This window comes from Podarcis erhardii, assembly GCF_964252035.2.
Source record: "Podarcis erhardii genome assembly, chromosome: 14".
Lineage (NCBI taxonomy): Eukaryota > Metazoa > Chordata > Lepidosauria > Squamata > Lacertidae > Podarcis > Podarcis erhardii.
This window is the reverse complement of record NC_138503.1, coordinates 28,803,514-28,816,031: the sequence shown is the minus strand read 5'-3', so window position 1 is coordinate 28,816,031 and position 12,518 is coordinate 28,803,514. Positions and strand designations below refer to the sequence as shown.

General features: G+C 48.1%; 1 protein-coding gene across 1 annotated transcript in view; it reads left to right on the top strand.

The window, feature by feature from the left end:
- RASGRF1 (Ras protein specific guanine nucleotide releasing factor 1) overlaps window positions 1-12,518 on the top strand; it is a 63,774-nt gene that overhangs the window by 36,258 nt on the left and 14,998 nt on the right. Inside the window, exons 7-16 of the mRNA XM_081838749.1 lie at window positions 155-348; window positions 1,504-1,613; window positions 2,908-3,026; window positions 4,109-4,269; window positions 6,413-6,476; window positions 8,382-8,518; window positions 9,767-9,849; window positions 10,874-11,122; window positions 11,563-11,936; window positions 12,208-12,333. Of these exons, the coding sequence (XP_081694875.1) occupies window positions 155-348; window positions 1,504-1,613; window positions 2,908-3,026; window positions 4,109-4,269; window positions 6,413-6,476; window positions 8,382-8,518; window positions 9,767-9,849; window positions 10,874-11,122; window positions 11,563-11,936; window positions 12,208-12,333 (1,617 nt within the window). The remainder of the gene's footprint in view (window positions 1-154; window positions 349-1,503; window positions 1,614-2,907; window positions 3,027-4,108; window positions 4,270-6,412; window positions 6,477-8,381; window positions 8,519-9,766; window positions 9,850-10,873; window positions 11,123-11,562; window positions 11,937-12,207; window positions 12,334-12,518) is intronic.

Below are 12,518 nucleotides of genomic sequence, written 5' to 3'. Positions count from 1 at the left end.
GGATGCTGCATTCCATGCCCTCACCCCCTGGTTTTCCGTACCCCTACAACAACCAGCCAATATCCTGTGCCCACTAGGCTCCAGGGTAGAGTCAACAGGGGCTGGCTGTATCTCCTACCCCCACCGCTTCTCACTGTCACCTCTTTGCTCACAGCTGACCTCTTTGACATCCTGTTGCCGATGCTCAACATCTACCAGGAGTTTGTCCGGAACCACCAGTACAGCCTGCAGATCCTGGCTCACTGCAAGCAGAACAGGGATTTCGACAAGCTGCTGAAGCACTATGAGGCCAAGCCGGACTGCGAGGAGCGGACGCTGGAAACTTTCCTGACATATCCCATGTTCCAGGTGTGGGAGGAAGCAGCAGGTGTCTGTCACAAGGGGGTGCCCAAGACAGCCTCTCTCTCCTTGCCCAAGTGCAAGGAGAAATTCCAGTGTAGATCCCTGGTGCCAGGGATGCCAACTTGAATAAAATATTGGGGGGCCCAAGTAAGCCCCACCCGCATAATTAATCAAAAATATTTTATCGGGGGTGTGGATCTGAAGCAGTGGCGTGCAGTGGAATTTTTCATAGGGGAACAGTTAGGGCCAGAGGCACTAGGTTGCGAAGAGGATGGGGGTTTGAAGTCATGCATGTGACACTGTGGCATCCCGACGTCACACACGTGAGCATCGCACCTGCCTCCCTAAACCGGTCAGAAGATTCCCAGGCTTTGCAAAGGAGGTGCCAGGGCTCTGACAGGATGCTTAAGCCCTCCTGCCTCCTTCCAAAAGCCGGATGGGCTTTGGGAAGATGGCAGGATGGATCTTAAACCCATCACAGCCTTGCACCTCCCTCCCTAAGCCAGGCAGAAGCTTCCTGGGCTTTGGGAAGGAGGCACCAGTGGAACATTTAGGGGACTAGTCACTAGCCTAGTCCCCTTAGTCCAATAACCGCACACCCCTCAGCCCCTAGGAGCTGATTCTTATGCCTGTTACTGGGATGGAACAGAGCTGCAGGGCCTCTTTTTAAAGCCTGGCTCTTTCTGAATCAGGTCTCTTAGGTACCCTATTAACATTTGAAGAGACTTGCAGGATATTTGTGACAGGCTGGTTTAGGGCAGATCAGGGCATTGCTCTTGGGGTGGCCATTTGGGGTGGAGAGCCTCACTTTTTGAGCAATGGGGCCCAATACCTTTTGCCCACCCCCAACACAAAAAAGAGGCCTGAGTGAACTAGAGCCACCTTCCCTCACCTGGTGCTCTCCAGACATTTTGGACCAATGCCAAAGCCATTTTGGACCTCCTGCCAGTGGGCATGCTGGGCTTCCCCCACTTATTCTCAACAGTCATGGGGATTCTAGGCAGCTCCCCCCCCCCAAAAAAAAAAATTGCATAAACCAAATAGCTTGGATGGGAGATGCCCAGAATTTCCTCCTGCTGCTTCCAGGTCTTACCTGTGGACTTTTCTGCATTGCACAGAATTGTTCTTCCACCCTCTCTCACCTGTCTCTTCTTCGCCCAGATCCCCAGGTACATCTTGACGCTGCACGAGCTCCTGGCTCACACGCCCCACGAGCATGTGGAGAGGAACAGCCTGGACTACGCCAAGTCCAAGTTGGAGGAGCTCTCCAGGTGGGAAGATTTGGCAGTTTGGGCTGTAGGGTGGAGGGTGTGGTGTGTTGAATTTTGGGCTCAAATTTTGCCATGAGGTTCTGGTTCTGGAAGGCGAGAATGTACCCGGGTGCTACGTGACTGTATGTGCACCCCCGAATACTCGCCACCATCCACGGAGAGAGCTCCCCACAGCACGCTTAGCTCAGCGCCTTAATGAATGCTGAACTTCTCACATTTTTGTATAATTATCACATTGGGGAAAATAAGCCTCCATCTGTACTCCAGCAGAGACACCGTGTTCAGGATGTGTGAAGGGCAGGATGACAAGGCAGCATATGCTATTTTAGAAAATGCTGAGAAGGGAAAACACACATCCCCGAGGAGAAGTTTCAAGCTTGCTTGAGAAACTTCAAAGGCATGTTTGTCTTGGAGAGACTCCCCGTCTTCGGTTAGACCCGGGACTCTTCCACCGGCCAAGGCTTGGCCGCATGGGCCAGCTGGTGGGAAAGGGGCTCTTGTTGGGTCAGGCAGAGGAAGAGGAGGAATCATAGAATCATAGAACTGTAGAGCTGGAAGGGATCCAAAGGTCTAGTCCAGCCCAGTACAATGGGGGGTGGGGATGTGTGAGCATCCTGCCATCTCCTCCCTCCAGCCTAAGTGATGGGGACCAGCTCTGCCATTAGGCAGAGGGAGATAGCTGCCTCAGGTGGCAGGCGGGGACTGGCTGAGAGGCCTTAGAATCATAGAACCAGAGAGTCATAGACTTGGAAGGGACCCGAAGATCCATCTAGTTTAACCGCCTGCAACGCAGGAACCCTTGGTAACCCACATAGGCTGCCTGCCATCCTCTACTAAGCTGCCCTCAGGGGCACTGGAGGGTGTTGTCATGTCACCCATCTTGAAATAAGATTCAGTTTATAGAATCCAGTCCAATGAACTTCTGTCCATGGAATGGGAGGGGCGCCATTTTGTCCTTCACCTCAGGCAGATGAATGGCTGAAGAATGGTCCAGCGAGTGACCTCCCCTCTTCCTGAATGGCCTTTCTGTTCTCCTTGGGGTCGAGAGAAGGCACAGAGAACAGCCGCCTCCCCCGAAAACCAGCTTTTCTGTCAACCCTTCGCCACAAATGGCTTAAACTGGTGGAATGCTTGCTACACTTGGAACTATGCTGAATGCTAACTCTGTGCCAGGAGCTGTTATCCCCCCCACCATCTATGGGTCCATTTTCTGGACTAGGGGTGGGGAAATAAAATCAGTTGTAGCCGTCCCAATGCAGTTGGCGTTTTGCTGACCTTTTTCCTCTTCCTGTAGGATAATGCACGACGAAGTGAGTGAGACAGAAAACATTCGGAAGAACTTGGCAATCGAAAGGATGATAATCGAGGGGTGTGAAATCTTGCTGGATACCAGCCAGACATTTGTCAGACAAGGTAGCTTCCCTGCAGAGGAGAGACAGAGTGGCCTTTACTAGCCTCTCAGCACAGCACCATTTCCAGGCCATTGCTACCCAGTCACCCCTTTGGTCGGGGCAGACCATGATGGTGCCCTCCAGATGCTGTTGAACTCCAACTCCCATCATTCCCCTGAGCACTGGCTGTGTTAGAAATCATTTGTAGAGCTGGAATGGAGGGGACCCCAAGGGCCACATAGCCCAACACCTTGCAATGCAGGAATCATAGCTAAATAATCCATGACAGGTGGCCACCCAAACCCTGCTGAAAAGCCTCCACTGAAGGAGAGTCCACCAACTTCTCAGGTGGTCCATTCCATTGCAAAACAGCTCTTGCCATCAAAAAAGATATTTAATGATAGCTATCATACCACCTTTCAAGTCTCCTCTTCTCCAGGCTAAACATACCCAGCTCTCTCAACCATTCCTCATAAGGCTTGGTTTCCAGACCCTTGGTCATCATATTCACCCTCCCCTGCACACATTCCAGCTTTTCAATACAGTGGTACCTCGGTTTATGAACTTAATCCGTTCCGGAAGTCCGTTCTTAAACCAAAACCGTTCTTACACCGAGGCGTACTTCCTCTAATGAGGCCTCCCACCACCGGTGCCCTTCCACCATTCGGATTCCATTTTTAGACTGAGGTAAAGTTCTCAAACCGGGATACTATTTCTGGTTTTGCAGAGTTGGTAAACCAAATTGTTCTTAAACCGGACTGTTCTTAAACCGAGGTACCACTGTATCCTCCTTAAATTGTGATGCCCAGAATGGGACACAAGACTTCTGTGGATGCAGCCTAGAATTGCATTAGTTTGGAGGGGCAGGTTGCTAATTAGATGTTGTCTGGGACTGATGGGATTCCTAGAGCACTACAGGTTGGCTCCCCCTACTCTTGAGGAGCCCTCCTCTTCTGTTGGGGAGTGAGAGGGGACGATCCAGTCCAGGGCCAAGCTAATGACTCTTGCCTGCTGCCCCAGCCTGTCTCCTGACTGTGGTGCCTGGGAAGGAAGAATGGCATGTGCCCAGCCCCTGTGACCTAGTGTTTTTCCTCCTCCTCCAAGGTTCCCTCATCCAAGTGCCGATGTCCGAGAAGGGGAAGATCACGCGGGGTCGCCTGGGCTCCCTTTCCCTGAGGAAGGAGGGTGAGAGGCAGTGCTTCCTCTTCTCCAAGCACTTGATCATTTGCACCAGAGGCTCAGGTGGGAAGCTGCACTTGACGAAGGTGAGTGGATGGGAGCAGGTGGCACCTGGCCTTGCAATGGAGGGCAGTGGGTTTCCAGATACCCCACCCTCTGTCCTCGGAAGCCCTCTAAGAAGTTGCTGCAGGAGAGGGACTGTGAGCAACATCGTGGGAGGGGTGAAACAAGGACCAAGGTGAAACTGTCAGGCTCCCTTGTTATTTTTGCTATTGAGTGCTGGGTGTTGTTTGCGTAATCTTGTTCTATTTATAGTATTGCCATGTTGCTTTTTATATGTTATTATATTTGCCATTGTGTTGTTTTGCTCTGTTATTATGACATTATTATTTTTTTGCAATGTTTACTTTTGAAGTGCCTTTCTGTTTTCCTTGTCATAAAATGAGTGGCTGGCAGGTGGGAAAGGAATCCATTTCCCACTCTTTGAAGAAGCTCCAGTTTCCCGTCACTCCCCTGAAAACTCTTCTTGCAGGCCTTGCATGTCCCGGGAAAGAGACTTCCGCAACTCTTTCAGAACATCTCCAGCCATAGCTTTTTTACACTGTTGGTTTCTACCTTGTGAAGGAAAGCTGAGTGTGGAGTTCCTTGGTTCTGTGGACCCAGGAAGGGGGCCTGAGTTGGACCGTGACACCCTTTCGATCACCTTTGTGAATGAACAGTTTATATCCAAAAATCCCAGGCTGCATGTGCACACATACATTTGAATCCCATTATTTTCCTCAAAGGATCCTGGAAAGTGTAATTTACCCATTGCAGAGTGACAGTTCCCAGGACCTTGAACAAAGTACAGTTCCCAGGATCCTTTTGGGGGGGGGGAATAATGGGCTTTAACTGTATAGTGTTGGCATAGCCCCAGTCAGAAACCGCATGTCAACCCCCCACCCCACCCCAGTACAGCTTTAGAAAAATTCAGTGGGTGGAGTAATGGAAACCATACATGGGGCATGAGAGGCATTTCTGGTCCAGAGTGGAGAGCTGTGCCTGAGAAAAACTTGCAATAAACCAGGTAAGGACTCTGCAAATTGGAAAGGATGAAATCTGGCTTGGCCAAGACACCTACTAAAGAGCTTGTGCAAATTGTTCATGTCCCTGGCAGGTGAAATCAAAGGGTAGGTGCTGCCACACTAAAAGAGGTATAAGGGAGTCATTGGAGCACCCCACAATAGCCTAAACCTGGCTCCCATAGGTTCAGGTCAGAGGTCACAAGCAAGAGACTTCAGCCAGGAGATAGAAGCAAAACAGCGCCCAGTAGGCCTGATCTTTATTGTTGCAACAAGACTTCAAACTACCACACAGAAGAAGCAGAGAGAAGCCCCAAACAATGGTTACATCAGTACTTTAAAGTTTCCCAAAGTTTCCCATAATACATTTCCAGAAGCATCATCAAGACATCATAGATATGTCACAGAGATCCAGGCATGCCCCTGTCACTCAAATATAATCTTTCACATGTACTCCATCGCAGTACAAAGGAAAGCATTTACAGTTCTCTGGTCCCTAAGTCAAGTCAAATACACCTCTTTGTCTTGTCCTGGCTCCAGCCCTGACTATCACTATTGTGATTGAGATGCTTATCTGTCTGACACTTTTGGGACAGGATATCACAGGTTATGAAGATGCCTTGGGAAGGCCCTGCAGATGTGACTGTACATCTCAGAGATTATTGTGGGCTCACTCACCCCTCCCCTTACGCCTCACTTCCCTGGGTCCTAAATGCCATTGGAACTAAGAAGATTGATACAACGGTGTGATTTCTTAGGAATTTCTAAAGTTTTCCCATTGAGCCAGTACATACATATATTTATCAGTGATTTGGTAATGTGCAGCAGAGGCTCTTTGTCATTGCCTTGTACTGTAGTGCCAATTCTGCCAATCAAAGGGTGTCTATGGGGCAAGACAACCTTGTAGGTAAACTGGTCCCAAGTTGCTAAGGGCTTTATATACTAATAAAAACACCTTGAACTTGGTCTGGCATTTGACTGGACACCCTCACTGATGTAGCCAGTAAGTTATAACATCCAAACCTAGAGAGGCAGGTCTCACTAGGCACCACCACCTCCTGCCCCTCCTCTGCCTCCCCAGGTGGAAGGAAAAACCTGCAAGAGAAACAGGGTGGTAAGAACTTCCCGCTCGAGTGGCCCCCTCCTCATACTTCTTTCTTTATTCCAGAATGGTGTGATCTCCCTCATTGACTGCACCCTGGTGGAAGACACAGAGAGCACAGATGAGGACAGTAAGTACTACTCAGACCTTAGGCAAAGTATACAAACCAGAGTCAGCCTCCTTCCTTGCCCCCTGCAAACTTTCGCCCACCCACACGACACATTTAAAGCAGTACCACACCACTTTAGACAGTCATGGCTTCCCCTAAAGAATCCCGGAAACTGTAGTTTGGTAAGGGTGCTGAAAGTTATTTGTTGTTGTTGTTTAGTTGTTTAGTCGTGTCCGATTCTTCATGACCCCATGGACCAGAGCACGCCAGGCACTCCTGTCTTCCACTGCCTCCCACAGTTTGGTCAAACTCATGTTAGTAGCTTTGAGAACACTGTCCAACCATCTCGTCCTCTGTTGTCCCCTTCTTCTTGTGCCCTCCATCTTTCCCAACATCAGGGTCTTTTCAAGGGAGTCTTTTCGTCTCCAGGGAGTCTTCTCTTCAGTTATTAGGAGTTATTAGGAAACCCCTATTTCCTGCATAGAGCTATGGTTCCAAGACTTCACTAGGGGGGTGTATTGGTTGTTAAATGACTCTGGGAATTGTAGTTTTGTCAGGGGAATAGGGTGGGTGTGTCTCCTAATATCTCTTAGCACCTTTATCCAACTATGGTGGAGATGTGGTCTGAAAATATTGAATTTTCTATGTGCAATTATATGGAATGCTATTCCCATCTGCTCCATCTGCACTATACATTTGAAACCATATTGTATCAATTTAAACAGCCTTGGCTTCCCCCAAAGAATCCCACAAAGGGATTCTTCCCCCAAAGAATCCCACCTCCCAGAGCTGCAAGTCTCCTGCAAAACATCTGGTCATCTAGCAGCTCAATATTGCCGACACTGACTGGCAGTGGCTCTCTAGGTTTTCAGACAGAGGATATTTCCCAGCTCTTGCACCTGGAAATATCACCAAGGAATGAACCCAGGACTTTTTACACACACACACACACACACACAGAGAGAGAGAGAGAGAGAGAGGGAGAGAGACTTAAATGTATAACAAACAAGACTAATAAAGTATTCCATCAATTCAAGGGGAGAGGGAGAGATAAAGAAATGAAAGATAGGAAAAAGAATACAGTATATATATGAGGGCTAGGCATGCTGTGTGTCAGAGCTTTGTCTAAATGTTATGCAGAAGTCTGTAGAGTTAAAAGGTATGTAGGTTTAATTCATGCAAGGTGAACAATAAGTGCTCTCTTTTATACAATATGCATTGCATCTGGACCTTAAACATATAAATTGGTCAGGGAAACTTCTGTGAACATGAAGAAAAATTAATAATAATAATAATAATAATAATAATAATAATAAATTTTATTTATATCCCACCTTCCCCAGCCAAAGCCAGGCTCAGGGCGGCCAACAACAATAAAATAATACAACATTCTAAAATCATTTCATTATAAAATTAATTTAAATCAAATTGATGGCAACCATTGGGCTAGAGTTCTGTGAAGATTTAAATGAAATAAAAGAATTTTTAAAAAGAAAGAACCTGCGCCTTTTTCCATGCAAAGTAGATGCTCTGCTTTCCCCACCCCACAGTTTAATTGAAGCTGGCCTATGAAGTGGTTAAAAATTGTATCTGTGAAGTTATATTTTGAAGAATGACTAAATTCCAGTGGGGGGGGGGGGGAATCACAGATGGTCCCTGAGCAAAGACTGAGCCTGAAGTTGCCAGAGAAGACTGAGCTATGCAAATGCTGCAGAGATGGCGGCTCCTCTCCCACAAACAGCTGAGGAGGGTTTGATCCTGATGCTGCTCACAAACGCAGCAGTCACTGTGCCACCCTCTTGGTGTTGCACCAAGGCGGGCCCCAGCGCAGTTATGGTTTGCACCCCCAAAGTTACGCTCACCCACTGTCAATCTGTAGTTCACCCTCACAAATCATCTCACTGTTCTGTGCTCTCGATTCCAAAGCAAAAGGATCCGGGCAAGATATAGACCATCTTGACTTCAAAATTGTGGTGGAGCCAAAAGACAGCCCATCCTACACAGTTATCCTTGTGGCCTCATCCAGGCAGGAAAAGGCAGCCTGGACCAGTGACATCAGCCAGGTAAGGTGGAGTCAAGCCCGGGGGAGGAGGAGCTACCCAAATCAAGGTGCCAGAGGATTGGGGGGTGAGGCACACCCCCACCCCACAGGCCACTCTAAAAAGGAAGGAAAATATCCAAAAGAAGTTGTGGGGTGTAGCCCAGGAGAGGGCTTTTTCTGAGGCAGACCCTAAGCAATGGAATCCCTTCCACAGGTGCATCTTGCACCTTTATTCTTATTTATTTACTGCATTTATGTCCCACCTTTCACCTCAAGGTGTGAGGTACATGGTTCTCCAACTTATTTAACTCCCACAACAACCTTGTGAGGCAAGTGAAGCTAAGAGATTTGAACTTGCGTCTCCCAAGTCCTGGTCCAACATCCTAACCACTAAACCACACTGGCTTCTGTTATACAGATTTCTTTAGGGGCTCGCCTCTTTGCCCTGGCCTTTTGACACCTGACCTGAGATATGTGTTTTGGGGACCCAAATTCCTGTGGCTGTGATTTTTAAAAACTCTTTTAATGTTGAATTTTAGATGTTGTAATCCACCCCAGGACCTGCTAGTGAAAGGCTGTTAATAAATTTAATAATACTATCATCATCATCATCATCATCATCATCATCAAATGAATCATTCAGTGTGACTATAATCTTCAGACCATCTGGAATAAAGGTTATTCTAAGAATAGTTTGGGATTGGGGGTGGAGTTTTGAATGGAGCCAGCATGGTGTACTGGTTAGAGCAGGCTTCCTCAACCTTGGCCCTCCAGATGTTTTGAGACTACAATTCCCATCATCCCTGACCATTGGTCCTGCTAGCTAGGGATCATGGGAGTTGTAGACCAAAAACATCTGGAGGGCCGAGGTTGAGCAAGCCTGGGTTAGAGTGTCAGACTAGGACCTGGGAGACCAGGGTTCAAATCCCCATGCAGCCATGAAAATCACTGTCAGTCAGTCACTGCCTCTCAGCCTAACCTACTTCACAGGGCTGTTGTGGGGATTAAATGAGGAGGAGAACCATGTGTACCACCTTGAGTTTCTCAGAGAAAAAGGTTGGATAAAAATGCAAGAAATAAACTAATAATAATTTTTTAAAGGTGAGAGAATGGGTGGGCTTTCCAGAGTCTACGCAGACATCCAGACACCTCAGAAAGATTCACCAATGCAGAACTCTCTTGCAGAATTGCAGTCCCTTTGCTCTTTTCCACAGTTTGGAATGCAGCTTTCATTCTCCATCCACCTCACGCTTGTATGTGTGTATTTCAGTGCGTGGACAACATCCGCTGCAATGGCCTCATGATGAATGCCTTTGAGGAGAACTCAAAAGTCACCGTCCCCCAGATGATCAAGTAAGTGCCTGAGATGAATGGAGACACAAGAAGGTAGTTTTCATGGAGTGCTTTTGACGTTGTCGGCTTGCAATTCTGTTCTCCACCCTATTAGGAGCTGGGGTCCCAGCATTGCAGTCCTGGAAGACTTGCTCTGTTGTGAAAGGGATGTGTGAGCATCCCAGGGCCCTTGCACAACCTTCCCAGACCCCAGTAAGCAAGGCAGAAAGCCTAAAAAGCTCTTTCTGAAGCTGTTTTACCCTGCTCTCCATATACTTATTTATTTTTCAGCTGTGTACCCAAGGTTTTGATCACATAAGTGATCGGCTCTCCAGATGTTTTGAGACTACAATTCCCATCATCCCTGACCACTGGTCCTGTTAGCTAGGGATGATGGGAATTGTAGTCCCAAAACATCTGGAGGGCCAAGTTTGGGGATGCCTGCATAAGTAAATTAGGCATAAATGGCTGGTCAACTTTATTTTTTAAAAAAACCTAAAGCTTTTCCCTTTAGATATGCAATATGTTTTCAAGAAAAGCAATTTGCCAGGCCCTAGGATTCCAGCAATCCAAATTATTAAGATTAAAGGTCTTCTAGAATTTGGCAATACAACTCTCGGCTGAGATGAGAAATAAGTTATTTGTTTTTCAAACCCCGTACCGTTTCCATAGACAAGTTCAAAAGCACCAGGTGGAAAGATGGAGTAACAGTTTATTTAGTTATCAAAGAGATCTCAGGAAACACCTTATCCCTAAACTCAGCCACCTTTGAGCAGTCCCACCACATGTGTTCATAGGTACTAACTATGGGGCGGGTTGAGGTGTGTTCTTGCTTCCTTTGTTTAAAGCGGCTGTGAGCAAGATCCTTGTTGTGAAACAGCGGCAAACAAATAAAATGATGAATGCACAACCGAAACAGCTTACCCTGTTTGTCAGTGAATGCCTGCGTGGGCCCCATGAATATTCTGGTTCCCCTGTGCTCTGTGGCCAGAAGGAAATGATGGTTTGCCATGCTGCCGTTTATCTGCATCTTTGTACTTTCCAGGTCTGACACCAGCTTGTACTGTGACGATGTAGACATCCGATTCAGCAAAACAATGAATTCCTGCAAAGTCCTCCAGATCCGCTATGCCAGTGTGGAGCGGCTCCTGGAGAGACTGACAGACTTGAGGTTCCTCAGCATCGACTTCCTCAACACCTTCCTGCACTCTTACCGGGTCTTCACCACAGCTATGATTGTCTTGGACAAGCTGATCACTATCTACAAGAAGCCCATCAGTGCAATTCCTGCAAGGTGAGTCTTCCAGGGGTGTCACCTCCTCTTCCCCCCTGTTGGAGGGGGATACTTTCTCTTGAGAAATGCAATATGGGCTTGGGGAGGTGAGGCAAAAATTCCATGCATGGAGAAGGCTATTGATGACTATTAGCCACGATGGCTATGCTCTGCCTCCACAGTAGAAGGCACCAACACTTCTGAAGACCAGTTGCTGGAAACCACTGGAGAGGAGAGGGCTCTTGTGCTCGAATCCTGCTTGCGGGTTTCCCACAGACATCTGTTGGTCCACTGTGAGAACAGGATGCTAGGCTAGATGGGCAACTAGGTAGATTTCCCAGCAATTAGAAGTTCCAGCCTCCATACCGCTTGGGGATGGGACAGACAAAGGAAAGGAAAAGGGAAAGTGATAGCAGGTGCAGAGAGTCAATGAGGTCTCTTCTGGTTTTGTTGCCCACCAGGTCTCTGGAGCTCCTATTTGCCAGCAGCCAGAACACCAAGCTCCTGTATGGGGAGCCTCCCAAATCTCCGCGAGCCAACCGGAAGTTCTCCTCCCCACCACCCCTCTCCATCACCAAGTCCTCTTCCCCAAGCCGAAGGAGGAAGCTGTCCTTGAACATCCCCATCATCACAGGTGGGAAGGCCCTGGACCTGGCTGCCTTGAGCTGCTCCTCCAATGGCTACGCCAGCATGTACTCCTCCATGTCGCCCTTCAGCAAGACCACTCTGGACATCAACAAGCTCTACGTCTCTGCCAGCAACTACTCCAACAAGATCTCCGATGAGGGGGAGGCGGGCACAGAGAAGCCAGAGGAGACCCTTCTGAACAAGCAAAGTAAGTGATTTCTGGAGGAAGGGGATGTTCCTGTGTAGAGCAGGGTCAGGAAGGGGGTAATAAAATTGTAGAACTGTAGGATCATCTAGTCCAACCCCCTGCAATGCAGGTATCACAGCTAAAGAATCCCTGGCAGGTGGCCATCCAACCTTCCAGTCATAGAGAGTCCACCACCTTCCAATGCAGTCCATTCCACTGTCGAACAGCTCTTGCCATCAGAAAGGTCTTTTGTGTGAAATCCTTAAGTAATGCCTCCGCTTGCTCCAACCAGGCCCAGAGACGTCTGTCCGAGAAGAGTCTGACATGGATCCCAACCAGAGTGATGAGGCAGAAACGGAGACCTCACCAACCAAATCGCCCACGACCCCAAAACTGGTCAAAGGCAAAAACTCCTCAGGTAATGCTAGCAGCCACTGAGAGCCCTCTCCTCCATGAATTTGTCCGGTCTTCATCCAAAACCATCCAAGTGGGTGGCCTTCACTGTCTCCTGCGGAAGTGAGTTCCACAGTTTACCTATGTGTTGTATAATATGGTGATGAACATCAGCTCTCAGCCACGCCTTTCTGAACACCATTGCACAGA